This window comes from Colias philodice, chromosome 23, assembly GCF_061535455.1.
Source record: "Colias philodice isolate Cphi_HAF_F1 chromosome 23, ilColPhil1 Martin Lab GWU primary, whole genome shotgun sequence".
In the NCBI taxonomy this organism is placed as follows: Eukaryota; Metazoa; Arthropoda; class Insecta; order Lepidoptera; family Pieridae; genus Colias; species Colias philodice.
Genome location: NC_143108.1, coordinates 7999374 through 8023511, shown reverse-complemented (window position 1 = coordinate 8023511; position 24138 = coordinate 7999374). Strand labels below are relative to the sequence as shown.

At 32.5% G+C, this 24138-nt stretch overlaps 1 protein-coding gene across 1 annotated transcript in view; it reads left to right on the top strand.

Moving 5' to 3' along the window:
• snu (ABC-type transporter snustorr) overlaps positions 1-24138 on the top strand; it is a 104829-nt gene that overhangs the window by 1837 nt on the left and 78854 nt on the right. Inside the window, exon 2 of the mRNA XM_089709865.1 lies at positions 21959-22022. Within this exon, the coding sequence (XP_089565991.1) occupies positions 21961-22022 (62 nt within the window). The 5' untranslated portion in view covers positions 21959-21960. The remainder of the gene's footprint in view (positions 1-21958; positions 22023-24138) is intronic.

Below are 24138 nucleotides of genomic sequence, written 5' to 3'. Positions count from 1 at the left end.
AAACATGAAGCATAATTTGCAGGCTTATTTTTTATTCGATTTTTGATAATTATCTGTGCCGGTTTTTAAACTTATATCCTGCTCTAGGTTCAGAATAATCAACTTAATTACTCCGGTTTTTCTTACTAAAAACACAATTATGAATAGAAAACATTAAACATCTCAATGAGGTTTAAAATTTTATATATTTGGATGCTAATTTAATTGTATGATATACTAATTCAACATTTTCCTGTTTTTTTTAATAGTACTCACTCACACAAGGCCATATTTTTTGAATTTTAATGAATATTTTAAATCTTAAAATATTATTGTATTATAAAGATGACTCTACCAATATGAGTTATGACCTCATATTGGTAGAGTAGATATAATATATGTATATCATTGCACATTATAAACGTCAGAATAATGAAAAAAGAAAGTTATTAAATAATATTGTAATAAGTATAAAAATACAATCAATAAATGTACTTAAGGCTGCAGTCTAGCAAAATTGCGTTTTCAACAAGTTATTTGACAATTTTTTCCCGGCTAATGAAATGATAAACTGAATTTTTTTTTCTTGTTTATCAATAAGTGTTATATACGCAATGCGCGTGAATTTTTTCACATTTATAAAGTTACTTTATGTTACCTTAATCAGGCCTTCAAGATAAGTCTATTTCCCCCAAAGACATTTCGAGCTAAGTTTGTGCACTCACTACGTTGCAACCGATTACAATTTACACAATCTGATCAGCGCATTATTATCCTTATATAGTCGTTATTAAAAACTGCTGAATACAATTGCCGAAAAACTTATGATTTTCTTAATTAGAACGTTATAAATTCATTAAATTTCCCATTTTTTGCCTTACAAAATCTATTGATAAATACTGCTAAAAGTTATTTTTTCCATTAATTTATTCGAGTTGGTTGAAGACCAATGAGTATTAATCCTTTAAAAAAATTTTTTTTGAATTTTGATAATTCTTTAAATATTAAAAAAACATTTAAAATAATTAGGAAAAATCCTAGCGAATTTCTTTAGTCGCGCTCCTTGGGCCGGAGCGTTCTGACGTGTGCTCTACGCTCGATTTTCCTTCATACCGAAGTGAAAGTTGCTCTACTTCATTAAATTTAATATTTTTGTTAATTGATTATTTTTTTCTTAGTTTTGTGCAAATATTCGTATTTTTAAACATTTGATTACGATATGGAAAATAAACGAAAAAAATACGCGTGTAACTACTAGAAAAAAAATTATCTTCGAACATAAAGTTAATGAAACCAAATACATAGATTGCAAAGGTGATTGGCAACAATTTCTTTATTTTACGGGTTGTCAGTAAAGGGTCACATCTGTTTATTATTTCTTTAAAACTAAAGTAAGCTCATAAATTTTCTTATAATATATTTTTTTTTTGAAGTTCCAAAAATGTTTATTTTTCGTTTGAGAAATACGAAATATAATATAAACTTGTATTGAGAACTTGAACTTCCCAAGTTCATCCGGGGAAATCCCCATACGGGGAAAATGATTTGTTTACTCCAAAATTATATGCCGAGGTGTTTTAATTTTTTCTTCTAGTCATTTTCAACGTAGCGGCATGTTGTTTGATTATTAATTTTGTAACTTAAATACAGGATGTTGGTTTTATATTCTGATCTTACAGACGCGCTGACAAATTTAGTCCGCCATTTCTAGTTTAGTCCACCAACTCTAAGTACCAATATTAAAACGAATGGATTATCATCACATCATCAAAACTCAGATGTAATGGAAGATCACAATAACATAGAAAATTCAGTGGGTGTTGAGAACTAAACAAACACAAGTAACAGAGACGCGAAGAATAAAAAAACAGGACGAAAACGATAATTCGTTGATGCTTTCCCTTTTCGACGTATTGTTAGGGTACATCACCAATCTGCAAAAAACAAAACTGATGATTCCCAATTGCTGATTAAAAATGAAAAACAAATAATCGACAACAGTGGTGAAAATTTGCTGATCACAATGAAACATCCTTCAGTGGTAGCAGATTTACTCATTTAAAATGTATCATCGGTGAACAGCGTAAAGGAGAGGAGGACAGGAAAACATTAGAATGTGGATGGTGGATTGTATACAGGGTGTAATCGTTAAGTATGTGCAAGCGATTATGACGTTATTATTGCAGGTATCAAAAAACTTAAAACTGATATCGAAATTACTTTACCTAATGAGCAAAATGACAATAATAACTTTTTAAAAGTATAACGAGAAATATCTAAAAAATTTACTTTATACACTCCCATATCAAAAAGGGAAAATAGGACTAGTAGAAGTTAAATGTCTGATTCCGGCAAAAGACATGAATGCGGAAGATGGGGTTAAAAATAAAAAAAATAATATTTTAAATACAATGCAAAAAATAACACTTTTGAAATACAAATAAGCAGACTTCTGCTTCTGCAACGTTTAGTTGCAACTAAACGTTGCAGAAGCAGAAGTCTGCTTATTTGCTGTTTGGACTGGAGTGAATCATTCGTTAAAAATAGAATATATAAAAAATTATGTAACGTTTAGGCAAAATAAAATAATGGACCATTATCAAGATTTTACATAAATTGCCTACTGTCAGAATTGATTGATTCGAGACTTCAGCATTCGATGCCCATCAAGGAACCATCCTATATTATTCAAGCGATTGAAAAAAAAAGAGATAAATCCAGTGCAACCGATAAAGCATCAGAATGCTAGCAAAAGATTTATTAGGTTTATCAATATAAATCTATATATTATACATAATATAATAAATCTGTAGAAGACGCGAAGACCGACATCCGCGCGGACGGAGTCGCGGGCGGAAGCTAGTCAGAAATAAATATCTTTTGTTTTCATTTGCGTATTTTTCTATTTTATAATTTTTTAAAACAAACATTACATTTTTTTATTATATACAAAATTTGTTTATCCGTTTTATTAGTTAAACTGAACAACTTTCACTAAGAAACTTAGGTCGAAAAAAATGTATAGAGTTATGCATTTTGTATGGAAAGCTTATTTTTTTTTATATTTCGTCCAAATTTCTTTCTAAAAGTTGATCAGTTATAAACATGAAGTTGAAGATATCAATAGAAAGTATTCGCAAATTTTGTGTTCTGATAAAAAAAAATCACTCGGTGTAATTTTCACGAAAATTGTTTCAAATTGTCATTTTTGGTACTTATTACGAATATTAAATTATGCATACGAATGATTTAATTTTTAAAAATTAAGTGGAGCAACTTTCCCTTAGTACATTTGTATTATTTACATATAGGATGACAGGATGCATTTGTTTGCACTACTAGACCAAGCCCTTAAACAAAATTAAATTGAAGACAAGAGCGTGTTTCACAGTGTCCCGGAAAAGGATAATATAAGTACATATTTTAATAATATATCTAAAGTAAAATACATAGTTATATGTATACAAAATATATAATATTATTTCACATAAAACAAGTTAATTCTAGTTGACCCGGAAACCGTAGTTCTACAAGAAACAACCATGAAAATAAAAATATAATTGTACGGCCTCTTCTGAATGCTCAAACCTACCACTTAAACATAAAAAATCATAAAATTTGGTCAACCAGTTTTTGGGAAGCTCTACGTTAGATTTTTATACATAAGAGGAAAAATTAAAACATATATATGAAAATTAAGTTTATAATCATCCTAGTTGTGTTTTTGAATCGTCTTTATTCAATAGTTTTGATAAAACATCAACCAATAGATCTGATATTTTATGTATATATTATGTATTTGATTTTATAAGACGAGAGTAAAGAAATAGCGCAAACATATTCACATAATATAATATACATACACTCTATCACGCTTCGGTAATAACACAATTGACAGTGGTAATAATATCTCTTTAATATTATTAGAGCCACGCTCTACGACTCTATATCAGCGGATATTTTTCTTACTGCTGCTGCACGGGCACAGACCATATTCCTCGCTGGCCAAGTACGGGATGCATCTTGAGCTGACATAATATCCCAATCCTTGTTAAATACATTAATTATTGGAACGAACTTTTGGAACGAAGTTCCTTATCGCACGTTGTGAAAGGGGGCTAGACGGAAAAAATTCTTACGAAAAATTGTCACGACCCTTTTTGTAAGAGTTGTAAGCTGTGTTAGATAGCCCCTTTATCGAGGAAGGCTATTATTAGGCTAAGACCAACATCATCACGCTAAGACCAACAGGAGCGGAGCAACGCTGGTAAAACCGCGGGGCACAGCTGGTAATTAATATGCATAATCTTTATAAAACATGGGTTCTTATATTATAGTTTAAAGCTTAGCCATCCCGGCACGTAAAAAGGCACAAAACCAGATATAGGTAAATAAGTTTTTGTATTAGGTATCTCTAAGCAGGCAGGTACGCGCTGAAGTTAAATTAATAATTCTCCTTCATTTATGTAATTAAAATGTTTTTTTTAAATTAAGGTAGACGATTTAACTGCTTTTTCGTGCGTTTAATTTTAGCGCAATTTATGAAAAAAATACCTTAATCCTATCCTACTAATTAAATGCGAAAGTTTGTGAGGATGTGTACCTATGTGTGTGTTTGTTACTCTTTCACGCAAATACTACTGAACCGATTACTTACAATGAAATTTAGCACACATATAGAAGGTAATTTAGATTAACACATAGGATAAGTTTTATCCCGGAAATCTCACGGGAACGGGAACTATGCGGGTTTTTCTTTGAAAGCTAGTTTCTATACATTTAAACGTGTTCATAAGGCCTTACCTTCAAAAGCGGGGGAAGATAATATGTAGGTACATACTATATTTCTACATAGTTTTATCATCTTTAAGAGTAGAGCTTATTAGCAAGGGTAATATATTTATATGTATAGTTCCGGCTGTATATCACATCGTATTTCATGTTTTCCACTTCGATGAACAAAAGGAAAAACATTTTCACGAAAAAATTCGACACGCTCTCATTAATTTCTATTTCTCTACCTTTTGTAATCAGGTCCTGTAAACTATATTGTACTTAATAAATGATCTCTTAATCTAGCTAATAGCTTAAAATCACTACCTACATAGTATAAAACAAAGTCGCTATCTCTGTCCCTATGTCCCTATGTATGCTTAAATCTTTAAAACTACGCAACCAATTCTGATGCCGTTTTTGTAATAGATAGTAATTCAAGAGGAAGTTTTTTAGTATATAATATATGTATTAGATTTTAGACAAAGCGGGCGAAGCCGCAGCGAAGTAACTATTCTCTTAATCTGTGGCCGCAGGCGGAAAGCTAGTGGGTAATAAACCAGTATAAAAAGATATCTACGTTTATAATAGGGTATGTGTTTCAGACATATAAATCTAAATAACAAGACCATAGGTTTCAGAGATCTAATTATTTATTTATTAACATCGATAAATGATAATAGTGCTTTTAGTCGTATAGAATATAGATACAGTATTTTAATATCGACATTTCTAAGACCATCTATAACTTTTTTCAAAAATCAATATTCATAAATGAACTACTATTAATAAAGGTGATGTTTTAGTCATAATAGGACATACATATTTATAATTATGTTAACAATAAAATGAAAATTACAAATTCAGAATTATGTAACGAATTTGGCCCGTGCTCCTGTAGGAAGTCATACGTTGTTTTAATTTTAAACAACTTAAGATTTTACAATTCAAAACATACATGAAAAATATTCAGCATTGATATATTCATATTAAAAATAAAAATATATATATGCTATAAATATATATATGCAATATGCTATAAATATGCATAATATTGTAGATATAGGTATTTTTTAAACGAGTTTCAAATTAAATATTGATTTTAATTTAGTATAGATGTGATTGATAAACAGCGGTAGATAAAGGTATGTCGAGTGATGAGATGATTATTAAAATATTCGAGAATACTTACGTAATATGTACATGCAAAAAGTAAATAGGTAATTGTATACTTAGTTAGGTACGAAATATTTTGAGATGTTAATATTATTCATACGTATATGTATATTAGACTGCAAAGCAACTAAATTAAATTCATATAATTCAAAAAAAAAAAATTCAAAAATTCTTTATTTGGAACATAATAACAAATTGTACATAAACTTAAATTACGATGACATCCGTAAAAGCATAAGAGCTGTGGCACGGATGCCAACGCCCACCTCCATACATAAAATAAGTTCCATCTTAATAATGTAACAAGTTTAACAATAATATGCAAATTAAGTCGGTTAAAAATAGAAAAAAAAAAGTAGTACAAAATTCTAGACAGCAGGTGTGTTTGTGAGACTGAAGATGTGTATTCGTGAGTGTATGAGTATTTGAGTGTGTGAGTATGTGAGTGTGCGTGTGTGTGAGTATGTGCCAGTGTGTATGGGTTTTTCCAAGTTTTAGACTGTAAATTTAATAATTTCTTCAGTTTCTTCATACGAACGGGACAAAAGCCAATCAAGGACTATATTTTTAAGTTTAAAATTACAGAGTGGGTAGATATTTAAAACCTGATTGAGTTTATTATAGATTAAGGAACTAATAAATGGATAGTGGCGACCAGCTACCGCGGTTCTACGACGTTCAATAGTACACACCCTGTCATATCTACGCCTGGAATTTATAAGGTTGGGGTCATAAGAAGTATCCAAGTGTTTTCTCATAACAATTTTTAGAATATATAATTGACGTACCGACGGCACTTGGCATAGGGCATACAATTCGCTAGTTGGAAAGCGGAGAGGTTTGTTGGTGATTGTCTTAAGTACAGCCCGTTGGGCACGTTCCAAGCGAATCATCAGAGATTTAACACAACCTCCCCAGGAGGTTAGACAGTAAGAAGTAACAGACTGAATCAGTGCGTAATAGACCGTTTTTAAATAACGGAAGTCTATCACTCCTCTAAGGCATTTGAAAACATATATTAATTTTCTGACTTTAGAACAAACGGTATCGATCTGTTGCTTCCACGACAATGTTGGATCTATTGAAACTCCCAAATATTTTAAACTAGTGGCTCTCTCCAGATGTGTACAACTACATTGAACAAAAGGGTCAGTTTTGAAACAGTCATGGGCGCAAATGGTGAATGTTAGTGGGGGCATAGACGAAATTTTGGGCGCAAAAGTTATAAATTTACTTTTCGCAATATTGAGGGTAAGAAGATTTTGTTGCAGCCAATATTGGACAAGTTTTAAGGCGTTTTCAGCAACACTACGTACCTCATTCCATGTCTGAGCATAAAGAATCAGAGTAGTATCGTCAGCATACGAAATTATTTTACAATTATTGAGAGAGAGGTCACATAAATCATTAATGTAGAGTAAAAACAGGGTAGGTCCTAAGACACTGCCTTGAGGAACGCCGAATGAAACTGAAACATACTCACTCTTGATGTTATTAATAACGACACATTGTGTACGGTCAGAAAGGTAACTGCTAAATATATCCAGAACAGAGCCTCTGATACCACAACGTTCCAATTTGGATAGAAGAATAGGAATAGAGACAGTGTCGAATGCTTTAGAGAGGTCCAGAAAGAGAGCTACAGTTTTCAGTTGATGCTCAAAATTGTTAATAATGCAATTAGTTAATGACAGTAATGCATCTTCTGTAGATAGGCCCCGTCTAAAGCCAAACTGGTTTTTTGAAAAGACATTATTAGAATTAAGAAATGTAAGAAGCCTGTTATTTAGGACTTTTTCAAAGATTTTGGATAAAGCTGTAAGCACAGATATCGGACGATAATTTGCGACACTATCTCTATTTCCACTCTTATAAATCGGATGGACAACAGCTCTTTTAAAAACAATTGGAAACACGCCTTTTGATATGCAGAGGTTTAGGACATAACAGATAATAGGGGCGAGAACTTGTCTTGCAGATTTTATGACGGACGCGGGAATACCATCCCAGCCAACTGCACATTTGTCTTTAAGGTTGTTAATAATTGTAAGGATTTCTTCGTTTTCAATGTTCAGAAGTACCATTGAATTTACAGGAGTATTTAAAGAGATTTGTGGAAAGATGTTTGGGTTATTATAATTATTTGAAGTAGCCGATCGAGAATTTTCAATAATATTATGAGCCATATCCTTACCCACATTCGCAAAGTAATTATTGACTGAATTGACGGATAGACTGGGACAACTACACGAATTTAATAAATCACTTGCATTAGAATCCTTTCTTTTTTGTCCGGATATTTCCTTTATGACATTCCACGCAGCCCTGGGGTTCTTTCTGATTTTCTGGAACCTACTTTTTTCGTATTCTCGTTTAATTTTCTTTAAAAGCTTATTACAGAAAGTACGGTAACGGATGAATATCAATTTGTTGAGAATATTTTCTGGGTGTTTCTTAAATTTGCGATAAAGTTTATCTCTGTGGCGAATACATTTCAGAAGACCGGGTGTAATCCAGGGTTTTATTATGCGTTTTCTACAAGGGATTGTGCGGCTATGAGAAGTAATTATAGAGGATAAGGTGTTAACTAGGTTGGTTGCTGACTCATCTGGATCAGTAGAATCTAAGACAGAGGAAAAATCGGTATTTTCAAGCACGTTCACAACCGAGGGAATATCAATATGAGTATGAACAGAATAATTATTCTTAGATGGTTTTGCAATTTCCGCATGTATAAAGCATAAAACCGGGTTATGGTCAGTAAACGTAGCATCAAGGACTAAAGTAGTAGCTTTGTATGGCGTACGCAGCATTACATGATCAAGACAATTGCCTTCGCGAGTTGGGAAAAGATGAGCAGGCAATAAAGCGTGTGAGGCCAATAAATTAAGATACTCATCGGTGGAAGGATCTGCGTTATTTGCAATTATATTAATATTGATATCACCGATGACCAGAATACTTTTGTTTGATTTGATAGAAAGGAGCACGTTATCTAGACTCGTAATAAAGGGATCAAGGTTCCTAAAAGATGGTGATCGATATAACGCTACTACAGCAAGAGAATTAGGAAATTCCAAAATAATACAATTAGCATCATTTAGTGGAGGTAAGGTTACTTTGCAACTTAAACCAGCTCGAACATAGGTGACCACGCCTTCATTTTGAGTAGTAAAATTAGATTGATGGTATTCGTATCCTGGAAGAATTGGAATGAATGGAGCCTTGCTTAACCAGCATTCTGATAGAACAAGAATATCAAGCTGATATCCGAGTCTATGCAGTAAAGTTTGAAAAAGGTTGAAATTACAGCTAATGCTTCGGATATTAACATGTAAGACTTTAAAGTCTCCAAAATTTTTAACATAAGAAATGCTATCCTCTGGTTGGCAAAGATAAGAATCAGACACCGAAATATTATCTATTTCGTCATTAATAGTATTCAAGTCATTCATTTTATAGATAGAATAGAACAAGGGAATACTAACTGTGATGAAGAACTAAAGAAAACAAATCTAAAATCCGGAATAGTTGAGAAAGAAGTAAATATTTTGGAAAAGTGTATGATATGTGTAAATGTGGTGTGTGCTAGGTGTGTAAAATATTGTATGTAAAATTTATTATTACAATCAGAAACAATTATAAATGTAAAATAGATAAACAAATTTTTTATACAGGGTGTCCCAAAAAGTAGTGATGAACGCAAGTTGGGAGGTAGAGGACCTAGAGGGCTATCCGAATCACCCCCATGTATGTTATGCGATTTTTCGTATTTTCGGAGTTATGACGTTTTTTTTTCAATTTTTCTGCTATCGCCGAGTACGATGATATTTTCACTCATGGTGACGTCAATTATTGCGGAATATGCTTGATTTTTTTTTGTGCTAAGCTGAAAGATAGGCCAATTCTGTATGGTAACATTTACTATAGTTAGAACTTTGAATGGAATAAAAAAAGAATTAAATGCCAAGAAAGATAAAATTACCGAGTATGTTCACCACTTCAAGGGCCCGTAAAAAAATAAAATCACATAAAAAAAGTTTTCTATTTGGCTTTTAAAAACTTGCTCTATCTATCAGGTAGCTACCCTGAAAATTTCATTTTATTATTCAGAAGGCTTCAATAGAAAAATTCAAATCTAAATGAGGCAAGTGAAAAAATTGAATTTACATGATGATTAATAAAAACAAATTAAAACCAATAACAAGGTGTTTAATTACCAGAAATTTTTAAAATTACCCTGCTGTTGCTCAGTGCAAGTGCGACATCACCGTAAAAAGTTGTCTTTTAAATATCTGAATGCCCTTTTATCATTTTTAATGGTTTCTTCTGCTACTATGAATTTCGGGGTTATTTCGTCCAAATTATGGCAGTATCTCGTCTTTGTAGTATCCCCACGGAAAAAAATTAATAGGGTTTATGTCCGGGGACCGTGGAGGCCAGGCTAAAGGGCAAAGATACCCTGAAAGATAGATTGGTCGTTGCAGCCTGCGCATGCGCCGGTGACGCCTGCCTTAAATCCTGGCCTCCACGGTCCCTCGACCTAAACCCCATTGAATTGTTTCAATGGGGATACTAAAAAGACCTCGGCTACTTGAAAGAATGCCACAATTTGGACGAAATAACCCCGAAATTCATAGTAGCAGAAGAAACCATTAAAAATGATAAAAGGGCATTCAGACATTTAAAAGACAACTTTTTAAGGTGATGTCGCACTTGCATTGAGCCACAGCTGGGTTATTTTAAAAATTTCTGGTAATTAAACACCTATTTAATAGTTTTAATGATCATCATGTTAATAAAATATTTGCACTTACCACATTAGATTTCAATTTTTCGATTGAAACCTTCTGAATAATAAAATGAAATTTTTAGGGTAGCTACCCAATAGATAGAGCAAGTTTTTAAAAGCCAAATGGAAAACTTTTTTCATGTGATTTTATTTTTTTATGGGCCCTTGAAGTTTTGAACATACTGGATAATTTTATCTTTCTTGATATTTAACTCTTTTTTTTATTCCATTTGAAGATTTAACGATAATAAATGTTACCATACTGAATTGACCTATCTTTCAGCTTAGCACACAAAAAAAATTAAGCATCTAGCGCAATAATTCACGTCACCATGAGTGAAAATATCATCGTACTAGGCGATAGCAGAAAAATTGAAGAAAACGTCATAACTCCGAAAATACGAAAAATCGCATAACATACATGGGGGTGATTCGGATAGCCCTCTAGGTCCTCTACCTCCCAACTTGCGTTCATCACTACTTTTTGGGACACCCTGTATAATATATATCACTAAGAAGAAACACTATGGAAACACATATTAATAGTCATATTTGAGTGTCCTGTTTCACCTTTGCAATATCCAATTCGGTATTAATTCTTATCAATGGCCCGTTTTCCTTTTTACGAAGAAAGATCTTTCCGTGCGACACCCAACAAAACTTAAAATTATGTGTGTTTGCAAGGTCACGCGATAAGAAAAACAATCTTTTCATTTTGGCCGAAAGATTTTCCGAAATAAAAATATTTTTTGATGGGCCCTTAATATGTAGATGTTCAGTAGAGAGCTTAGACGGTCCTTTATTAAAATTTCGATACATACTGATAATTTTTTCTTTTAGCAGACAGCTAGTCAGATCAACAATAATTGTCTTTGAAGTGGGCTCCTTGGATTTAATTCTAAAAATGTCTTTCACTTCGTGGGGCTGTACAGCAACATTTAATAATTTAGATGTTTTTAAGAATGTATCCAGGAGAGAGGATTTTGTTTCTGAGGTACAATTCGGGATATTTCTGATTTCAATGCATGTTGATCTAGATGCGCGCTCAGAAATCTCTAGCCTGTCTTCCAGTGTTTTAATATATTTAGCGTCCGCATCCCGCGCTAATTCCAAATCATTTATTTTAGAGGATAAAGAATCACATTTTTCCGCTAAGAATTCAAACGACGTCCGCATAGTCTCAACCGAGTCACACAACTTTTCAAAACTTTTATTTTGCTCCTCTTTAAAATTTAAAAACATTTGCTTGATTTCAAGCATAAAACAGTCGAGCTTATCTTCGTCACATTCAGTGAACTTCCTTTTACGGAAAGTGACATTAGTTTTTTTTGTCAAACTAGGCTCAGATGAGCAATGGTGTAAAGTTTGTTGAATAATCGGTACAGTAAGCACGCTGGTGGGCGCGTAGGCTTGGTCGCTAACATCCGATTCCACAGCCGGTGCGGGGGTGGAGGGGGGAGTGCGCTTGAGGGGCATGATTGTAGTATAACGTAGAAGCAGAGGGTAGTTTTAACGGTCAAACGACAATCGCTAGCAGATTATGCAATGTAAGTCGAACAGCAGCGACGGAGTTCAAGTTATACTTGACGCGATCGACAGATTCATACAAAATTGCTTTCCGTCCAATATAAGTTGACCTCTAATGTTTCTTTCAAACTAATTACGAGCGTGTACTGATTTCTTCTTTTTATATTGTACGGGTCTGGGTTTATGATATTAATAGATCACTCACATGTATTCAGAAGATTTATATATTTCTGGTTCATTTAATTATAATAAAATTAAATTATTCACTTTATAACACGATAAATTATCGAATTAAACTTGGATTGAAGCAAAACACGTCTAAACTGCACAACGGTCCGGAGGGGCAATTATATATATCTACTTATCATTCAGACGATTAAATCATTGTAATTTTTAATATTATTCACATGCAATTTAAAAAGATTTGATGTTATATAAGTAATACTAACTTTCCGCCAGCGGCTTCGCCCGCTTTTTCAAAGAAAAAACCCGCATAGTACCGTGGGATTTTCGGGATAAAACCTATCCTATGTGTTAATCCAAGTTACCCTCTATATGTGTGCTAAATATCATTGTAATCGGTTCAGTAGTATTTGGGTGAAAGAATAACAAACACACATACATCCATCCTCACCAACTTTCGCATTTATATGTAATACTAGAGGTCCGTCCCGGCTTCGCCCGTGGTACATATTTCGCAATAAAAGGTAGCCTATGTCCTTTCTCGGGTATCAAAATATCTCCCTACCAAATTTCATGCAAATTGGTTCAGTAGTTAAGGCGTGATTGAGTAACAGACAGACAGACAGAGTTACTTTCGCATATTAGTATGGATTAGTTAGGATTAGGATATGATATGATATATTATTATAGTAGCAGTACCGAGTAGGATTAGTAGGATATAAACTAAGTTAATACTACGTTCTTCATGTTTTAAAATATTGAAGAATGAAGCGAGTTTATTAGGCCTCCTTCAAATAATTTGAATAACAAGTCTTAGATGAAACAGATTAGTTCAAGTTTACTGGCTCCAAAAAGAAAAGTTTAAAGTAATTAAGAGCGTATTTTGTCGGCTCATTTGGTTATGTTTTACTAATTAATAACAGAACAAAATATTCTAGCAATACAACTTAAATTGTGCCCGTAATAAATTGTTCTAATGTTGCCATAATAAAAATGCAGTGGTGGCTCAGTAGTCAGGAGTGAAGGCCTCGGACTTCAAACAGGCGAGCGTGAAGAAAATAAATTGATTTTCCAATGTATATCCACATATTGATAACATCATAAAAATACATAAATTTTATTTGAAAGTGAAAGAATATTTTTTATTGTCCGGTATTTACAGAGGTACCTATCCGAGATAGAATAAAGTACATAGCATCAGTTATTTTCCGCAAATTGAATATTGCGTATTAATAGCTTGGCCTATTGTTGAACACAAGTTATAATTTCATTTAATAGCCTTCGTTATTAAAGATCTGTCTTTATTATACAGGGTGTAATCGTTTAGTGTGCACAGGCGATTTTTCCGTAAGTATTACAGATAACAAAAAACTTTAAACTGATATCGAAAGTACTTAACCTAAGGAGTAATGTATGAAAGATTTTAGCTTTCTTTTTCTTTTTTTGGTTTTCTGCTTTAATTGCTTCGCAAATTTGAAGTGACATTTTCCACGTTTTTCCGGACATTTTCACGCATTTTCCGGATATTTTCCGGGAATTTGGAAATCCTTTCGGAAAAAAGGATTTCCTGAAATTCTTGCGGGAAAGGGGAAAAACGGGGATGCACGTACCTACAAAGTCATGGGCGGAAGCTAGTTTATGAATAAAATCTATACTAATTGCTAATATTCTGGCTGTTGTTTGCATGTAGGTATGTTATGTATAAGGTGTATAGGTATGTTTGGAAGTACTGGTTTGAATTGAACAAATATTTTTGTTCTTGATTTTCCGTTTATCGAGGAAGGCTATAGGATATAGGCTGTAGAGTCACAGTAGGTAGATAACGACAAAAAGTGATATACCTACATATGTTGAAGTAGATATATTTTTTGTGCACAGAACACAGTGCATACGTCAGCTAGTATTTCGTAATTGTGGTGACCGTTGGTCAAAATCACAGGCGAAAAATTCATTTGTTTGGGTTATGGAGATATTTTGATACCCGAGAAAGGACATAGGCTACTTTTTAAATCCCACGGGAACGGGAACCATGCGGGTTTTTCTTTGACTGCGCGGGCGAAGCCGCGGGCGGAAACCTAGTAACTAATAAATAATCAGTAGGTAGGTACTACACTATCATTCCTATGTTACATAATTAAATCTACATAGACTATAGAGCAAAAGTTAAATCGTAAAAAAAAAACAAAAACTCAAATCTTAGCTCATTAGGTATATACATATATTAGTTTAGCTTCAAAGATTGTCCTCATTTATGTGGAAAATTTTCCATTACCAAATAAAATATGTTATGATCTTAGAGTTAGAGTTATACAATGTTTTTAATTTATGAGCTTTATGTAGTGAGTGACAAAATTTTGATGTTTTGTCCTTGTCATAGAAGTGCTACTTTGGTATTGAATGAACATGATGTAACATACCTTCTGTAAGAAATGGACACTAATTTTTAATAATAATTTTTGAATTTGATTATTGAAAAAATTAAACATTAAAAAAATCCATCATTATTCATTAGAATGAATGTGCATGTGTATTTTCTTGTTCAAAAGTACCTACATAAATTCATCGCATTGTAAGTGACAAATGTTGCCGCTTGATTGTATATTCCCAAATTTATGGAAATTGAGACTTAGTACATACAAAAATAACATATACCTAAAGTAAGATTATTGAACTACCACGCAATACAGACACAAACATCCGTCAACAACGTCGACCTGATTGGTCGATATGCGAGCAATGCGATTGGTCCACTTCCTACGCACGCTCCCGTCATAATATTCATAAATAAATCAAACTGTATAAATGACACGAGCTAAAAACGCAGTGAAAGGCATGTTATTATGCGATAGTTACATCATATAACCGGCCACTGTTAACTGGGACATTCCGAGCTGCTTACCCAAAATATTGAGAAATATTGACATTAGGTACAACCTGACATAAGATGTTTTATAGATAAATCATAGGCTATCGTGGAAAATAACTTTATCTGTATACTACTATTAAGTTGGCTACATTTTTACTGTGAGATTACGACAGAGAGCGTTCGATGTGAAGACTAGTAGAGTTTATACCTGTGAAAAGCCTCCTTATAGAAAAGTCCCATTATTTAGACAGATCGAAACTATCTCTTCCATAACACATAAAAAGGAAGCTATCGATGATGTCATAAAATATCCAACTCTACCAATAATTATCTAATTTGCTTAATTTTCCTGAATTAGAGCTGGTTTAATTTTATTAATAGGTCTACTAAATATCTCTGCTTTTTCTGCCTCTGCCTTAGTAGGCAGTACCACAGACTAATAATAATATACTACGTATGCAGTACCAAGCATCGTTACTTTCAGATTTTGAGGAGGGCAACACTTCGTTTTCGGAAACGAAACAATACATACATTAATTCTTTGTTTTCATGAAAGCATTAATAAGTAAATACGTTTATAAATATAGCATGTGGAACATTATCTTGCTTGTTTCCATCTCATAAGATATGCGCAAGTTGTCTGCATGCCTGAGGTCGTCTAACCGCAACGCTAGTAATGCAATCTGCAATTTTATGCCTACCAGAAAGGCAAATACTTGTCTTATGTTGGTAAAATGTGCCTATATGAATTAACGAGGTTATAATCCTGAAAAACAGTTCTTACTATCTTAGGAGCCTGGGTCGCTCTAATTTGTTAAATGTTTTAAGTGAAATAAATGATTTATTTATTTATTTATTTATAATGTAGTGCTACCAACTTGAAAACACGTTTATTTTCATTGATGCTTTGATATAATATAGAGTACAGACCTACAATAAGTTAACCTACAGTTTTCATAAAAAAAACAACTGTAAAATTAGGGCGCGTTATTATTCATAAACCATCGAGCAACAATTCGCGAGGAATGTCATTCCTCTATGCCCGGAAGTCGAATGCCATAAAGATACAACTACGATTTCCTGTTTGACTTCAGCATTATTTATATAAGCCTATACTTCAGTATGCAAATTGAAAACCTGACAAACACGTTAAATGCAGTTTCTCAAAGAGTTCTCTATTTTTTCTAAGATTATTACAATTTTTAATCCGTAATTACAAACTACACAATGTTACCTGTTACAAGCTTACGTTATGCATTGAATAAATAATGTTATAAAAACTATATAGGTACCTATGACTATGTTTATTTTGAAGCTGTGAGATTTTTCGTACATAATTTATCTTTAATTTTCAAACTAAAATTCTAACATATTTTATACAACTGGTCTTCTTTTTGAATAGTCATGTTTGATACAAAGTTTACCAGTTTTTCTGTTGCTATAACATTCCATAGATTTTTATCTTCCATTTATTAATGAAAGCTACACGTATACAAAATTCAAGGTAGAGTTTAGGCTCTATGAAGAAACATACAAAATTTTAACTGAGGTTCTCATAAACGATACGACTTATACGATGATACTTATTGATGCTCAGTTTAATTCTAAAAATGTTTTCCAAATTGAGTTTCTCAATTGGGAAAGATATTTTATAAGCTCTAATAGTAAGCGAGTCACTCATAAACAAGTCACAAAACAGGATTTTTATTTAACCGAATGTTCTGTTGTTCCTTGTGTTTTTGAATACATAAGTTTTAAAACAAATTTCACCAACAACCATATAGGGTTATATTTAACAAAAGATGAAGAAACTTTTTTTAAAGAACAAGGTGTGAATGGAGTTTCGAAATATGTACCTATATAATATGTAAAATAATAAATAAATAACACACATGAAGCGGCCTTGCATGATTCAACTAAAAGGGTAAAAAATTTCCTCTTGCGTCTTAATTATCATTCATTTGGTATACACGGACATTAAATGAGAATATTTCATTAAAATAGGGCTGTCAAAAGTGAAACTTTTTAATTTAATGCAATATTCCATATGAATACATAATATTATATCATTATATTTTCGTGTCACGTGTTATGTCATGTCATAAGAATGTTAAGAAGTTTGGTTGTTTGTCGGTTTTTAAATGAAAAACTGAAAAAAATACTTAAGATTTCTAAAATGCATTGGTAAGATTTAATTATTGAGTCACATAATATATTATGGAATCAAATTTTTACCCCGCAGTCGACCCGGGTAGAGCAGGGGTAAACGGCACTCAATAGGGTTGTCAAAAACAAAATCCTAATGCAATTACTATAATATAAGACTAAGTTTCTGCGTATGCATAAATTAGTAATATTTGTTGTCTATATGGTACTTACAGCTTTTTTATTAAGTACCCACTAATTGTTTGAGTGTAAATCTAAATTGGTTTACAAAAAGTATGAAAACGGCAAAAATACTTTAATTGCTAAGTAAATTAACGTTTTTTTCATGATTGCTGCTCATTATATTACCGATCTTGATTTATAGTGACCTCAAATGTAGGTCAATCTATATAATATGGTAGTTTTCTTATACAAGTACTATATTATAATATAACTAGATTTCCGCCCGCGGCTTCGCCCGCGTTTTCAAAGTAAAACCCGCATAGTTCCCGTTCCCGTGGGATTTCCGGGATAAAACCTATCCTATGTGTTAATCCAAGTTACCCTCTATATGTGTGCTAAATTTCATTGTAATCGGTTCAGTAGTTTTTACGTGAAAGAGTAACAAACATCCATATATTAATAAGATTAAGATTATAAATTCAAATTATTTATTTATGTAATTCTTTATTTGAATAAACGTGGTAAACAAGATTAAAGTAATATAAATAACAAAGTAATTAATTCAAAAATTTATCTCAGTTGCATAAAATGAAATGAATTATATCCAAAAAAATTTCGTTTACGTTACAGTTTTTTCCTAATACAATGTCATGTTAATTTAATCTATATGTATATTTAATACTATAAAGATGAAGATATTGTTTGATTGTTTGTTTAAACGCGCTAATCTCACGAACTACTGGTCCGATTTGAAAAATTCTTTCGGTGTTAGATAGCCCATTTATCGAGGAAGATTATAAGGCTATATATCATCGCCCTAAGACCATTAGGAGCGGAGCAATGCGGGTAAAACCGCAGGTCATAGCATATTTAATGATGTAAATTTGATACAAAAAATAATTAATAGTTTACAATATAGAAATATATTTATTCATCCCTGAAGGAAAAGCTAGATATTATACTATATAAAAAGTAAAATCGTAATTGGCACTAATGCCAATGTAATTATTTTAAAAAAAATTTAATTATGTATAAACTGTGTAGTGACAGCCCTATAAAAGCAGATGACCATTGGCTAGCGGTTTGCCTTAACTCGACCTCATGGAGTTAATTTTGACGAGGTCTCGTAAATCGAAAACTGGTCCAACAGTAGGTCATAATATTCTGACATAAACAAATTACTCATGGTTTTCCCTTCCTTATTTTTATGTATGTATGTAATTGGTAATTTTATCAATTGATTTAAAGAAAAGAGAATAATGTTAGAAGGATCTGTTTAATTTAGGGTTAAGTATCTGAATTTTCCTGTGAATATTGGTATAATTTGATAATATTAAAAAAATATATCATTAGGTATACCATATCGGTATCGAAAAGCTCTAGTATAAGCACAGATAATAATATAATACTTTTTGTAGGTACAGCTAGAATTTTCTTAACGTAAATTGAAAATACTTCGTGTTCCCATGTGTTTCCATTTCCAACAATTTATCTATTTGGCTTATTTCCAAAAGTATATAATATACAGGCCACATGTATCCTAGAAGAGGTCGTCTAACCGCAAAATAATATGGCAACTATCTTACACATCTATATACATACTAATATAATAAAGCTGAAGAGTTTGTTTGTTTGTTTATTTGAACGCGCTAATCTCAGGAACTACTGGTCCGATTTGAAAAATTCTTTTGGTGTTAGGTAGCTCATTTATCGCGGAAGGCTATAGGCTATATAACATCACGCTAAGACCAACAGTAGTGGAACCACGCGGGTGAAACCGCGCGGCGCAGCTAGTTCTTAATAATTATTACAGCCTTTGTTTCTGCGGAAGACCCCAATAGTCATTATATAGAAGTATTAAATCAATAGGTACATAATTAGCTCCACCTTCTATATTGTTATACTAGCTGTGTCCCGCGGTTTTACCCGCATTGCTCCGCTCTTGTTGGTCTTAGCGTGATGATATATTATAATGCCTAATGCCTATAGTCTTCATCGATAAATGGACTATCTAATAGTGATATCAATACTCAAACTCGAACTGTTGTTCCTGAGATTAACCCGTTCGAACAAAAAAATAAACTCTACAGCTCTATAATATTAGTATCAGTATAGATATATATTTTTCCACCGAAAGAAAGAAGGCTACATACTACATGCTAAAACATTTAGCACAGTAGGTAAGGGTATGGTGAAGCTTTGGAACGATCAACCACCTGCGGTGTTCCTAAACAACCTTTAAACCTTTAAAAAAGAAGGCTCTATTCTTAATGTCGTTAAAAGGCCGGCAAAGTACAAACATCACCAGTGTTGTTAGTTTTAATGGATTACCACTTAAGGGGTGGCCTTACTTGTTTGCTAGCTCTTCCATTAAAAATATATCCTGATATTCTTACCTAATCACTGAATAGTAAATGCTACGCAATGGCTATTGATGTGGTTTTCTTGAAGCTTCACCTGTATGTTTGTATGTAATCGACTCAATTTTGACCCACTTTAATGGCCAGATTTAATTCAAACTTTTACAATTATAGAGGACTAGCTGCGCTCCGCGGTTTCACCCGTGTGGTGTGGTTCCGCTCCTGTTGGTCTTAGCTTGATGATATAATATAGCCTATAGCCTTCCTCGATGAATGGGCTATCTAACACCGAAAGAATTTTTCAGATCAGACCAGCAGTTCTTGAGATTAGCGCGTTCAAACAAACAAACAAACAAACTCTTCTTCTCTCTTCTCTTTTTTTATTGTCTTTCTTCCACATTCAATTTTACTATACGTAATAGTTTCCATTCAAAGCATCCCTTTTATGTAAATATATCAAGATATTCTTAAAGGTAGATAAAAACACAGTGCACAACAACACAGTGTGCATAATAAGACAATTTGCTACTCGTGCTGTGAATGCAAAAAATGTGTTTTCTAAACAAAGATGACCTTATTCTATTGTCGTTATGTTTTTCCTTATTAACGATAAAGTAATAATTATAGTTTAAATGAAACACGTGCGAAAAGCAAGATTTATGAGGATTTACACAATAAATATTATAATACTAGGCATTCGCCCCGGCTTCACCCATTTTCTGATAAATAGAATTTATATTGCTAAGAATTGAAAAATATCTTTGTGTCAAAGGTGGAACCTATTAGTACCTACATAAGTAATATTATTAGTAAGAAAATAAGCTATTATATACAGTGCTTTCCGGTTAAATAATAAAAAATAATTTTGTTTAATTACATTGATTAGCATTTGTTATTTAAAAGATGTAATAGTTGTGGTAAATAAAACTAATTACTTAGTTTTTAATTTATTACACGATGTGACTAGATAATTAAATTTTACGTTTTGTTAAACTTGTAAATGTTAGTAGTTCCATTATTTGTCTATGGTAGTTCTAAGGTATAAAAATGTTGTGTGGTTTTATGAAACCACGGTAAAAGTGAAACTGTTCGAACGGTTCCGAACACTGCTTTGTGTATCGCATGTCGCGTGACGGTCGGCTGCCGAGTAGGTATACCTATGCGCTACACAGACCAAAAAGTTTGAGACGATGTAATAAAAGTTTCACTTTAATAAAATAATTTGTACAACTATTAAAGTGTTAAATAAAGTTAATCTTAATCTTAGACTTTAGAAATAAGCCATGAAAGTTTGTCTATGTACTTGTTAAGCATAATGCGTAGTCACTGGCTTTTAGTAGAGCTAATAAGGAAGCTATATAAAGAGCTATGTCTTAAACATTTAAATCTGCACTTAACACACATAATAGCCAAGGAGAATTACATAAATAATATGTACATCATTGTAGTATATTAGGTTTAGTATACTGCTACGTTTAATATGAAAAAAACATGGAAAAAACCTAGACTAAATCACATAAAATAGGTTAACAGCAAATATTTGTCTGGGATTGTAACTCCTCCTTCTAATTTTTGCTCTATATTTATTCTGTATTTCAATAAATGTCAAATTATCTGTAATTATTAAGTAAATAATAATGTCTATTGCAAATGCGTAGCTCAGCATTTGATCGTTTAAATACCCACAATCTCTATGACGTGACTTAAATACACCAATCTTTTCTGTCAATCTTAATACATATACATACATATATATATTATATATATATAAATCTCGTGTCACAATGTTTGTCCTCAATGGACTCCTAAACCACTTAACCGATTATAATAAAATTCGCACACCATGTGCAGTTCGATCCAACTTGAGAGATAGGATAGTTTAAACATGTAGGTACCACGGGCGAAGCCGGGGTGGACCGCTAGTATAATATAAAGCATAATACATATATTTAATATGTATTATTATATTTTCAGATATGGCAGCTCCGAATCATGTGCGATCGGACAGATTGCGGCAAATGTTCAGCTGGACGACAGGGTGAGGAATGAGGATATTAAAAAATAAACATTTAAAAACAATGAACATGAGATTTTTTTTCATTGGTTTTAAACAATTAACAATGTTAAAAAGCTGAATTGTTTTTTTATTTCACTAAAAGTATCTATCTAATAGGTCAAAAAAGAAAGCTATGATATTTCATTTCTCAAAATATTTGTAGTTACAGTATGTACCTATCACAGATAATAAAATATTATGGGTATCTATAAATATTATTATGTTAAAGTTTGCTCTATCTATATACTAATATTATAAAGCTGAAGAGTTTGTTTGTTTGAACGCGCTAATCTCAGGAACTACTGGTCCGATTTGAAAAATTCTTTCGGTGTTAGATAGCCCATTTATCGAGGACGACTATAGGACCGGAGCCACGCGGGTGAAACCGCGGGGCACAGCTAGTAATAAATGTAGAGCAAACTTAATAGCAAGACTAAGACAAATATAATTGTTTAAAAGTCGTATGAAGCCGCTTATAGATTCAATAAATATTTATAATTATATAGAGCCATAATCGATATTTGATATGATGCAAGGTGTTATGAGATGTTGATCTTCATGTGTTACTCATTACGTAAGAGCTACTTTCGCGTGCAGACACACGCCCATCACCAACCCACTTTATAGTGAGTCAAACACGCGATTTTCAACCTTGTTGAATTTATTTTCTTTTCATACAAAACTATCGATACATTTATTATTCTGTGGTTTTAGTTCGCACTTTGATTTTTGGAATAAGCGCCATCTATCGGATGACACCGATATTGAAATCAGCGCCATCTATTTTTGTTAATTGATACTACTTGCTAGTCATTTTATACGAATGCTATTTAATATTTGCATATATTAATAGATGGCGCTGTATAAAACTTTAATGATTCAATTTTTATATAATTTATCGAAGTGTCTAGTCGTCCGCTAAACGGATGAATAAAATAAATTAGTCGTCCGATTACCGGATGAATAAAATAATTTAATCGTCCGATTACCGGATGAATAAAATAATTTAATCGTCCGATTATTCGGATTAATAGATAACCTTTTAACACTAAAGCTAGTTGGGTTGGTCTAAAGCAAAGGGGGTGCAGGACTTAGAAAATGTTTGATGGAGTTGGTGTCATTATAACACCTATTTATTATTGTTTTATCGTAAAGATTACGCTAATATAAGCATGTTTTATAGGAACAACTTTTCTCTAAAATCAAAAATGGCCGAGATATTCGCCCTTAATTCGTTAGGTTAGGTTTAGGTTAGGTTAGCCTTTAGGTTAGGTTAGGTTTCTTAAAAAAAAACTACACAGAAATAGGAGACCCGCGAAGCGGGGCTCCGTCGACGCGCAAAAAAATAATCAAGTTTAGGTTAGGTTAGCCGTTAGGTTACGTTAGGTTCGGTTTCTTAAAAAAAAAACTAAACAGAAATAGGAGCCCCGCGAAGCGGGGCTCCGTCGACGCGCAAAAAAAAATCAAGTTTAGGTTAGGTTAGGTTAGGTTTCTTAAAAAAAAACTACATAGAAATAGGAGCCCCGCGAAGCGGGGCTCCGTCGACGCGCAAAAAAAAAAATCAAATACCAACGTGTGCCCTCCTCTCCCCTCTTCCCCCCACAAAAAACCTATAATACGTGCGGCAGTTCTCTAAAGAAACCCCGATAACCTAACTATATAGATAAATAGATGTTATCGGACGATTAAATTATTTTATTCATCCGGTAATCGGACGACTAATTTATTTTATTCATCCGTTTAGCGGACGACTAGCTTTGTCCATAATTAATTTAATAAAGCATACGTATATGAGAATAGTAGGAAATAATTAACAGTTATTTACATAAATATGAAAGGTTTCCTATGTCGACATAGCAAGTAGCAACCTTAATAAATCAAAATAAATAACTAAGTGAATGTACGTACTACATAGTTTACACTTACACTTCAAAATATATTATTATGAATAAAGAATAAGTTAAAATAATTAAATTTTTGTTCGTGTTATATTTGTTTGTTGTACATATTTATTAACCTACATTAAATTCTAAACTTCTACAAAACAATTTGATTGTGCATCAATGAAGATTTAAAATTGAATTTAAAATCAATGAAG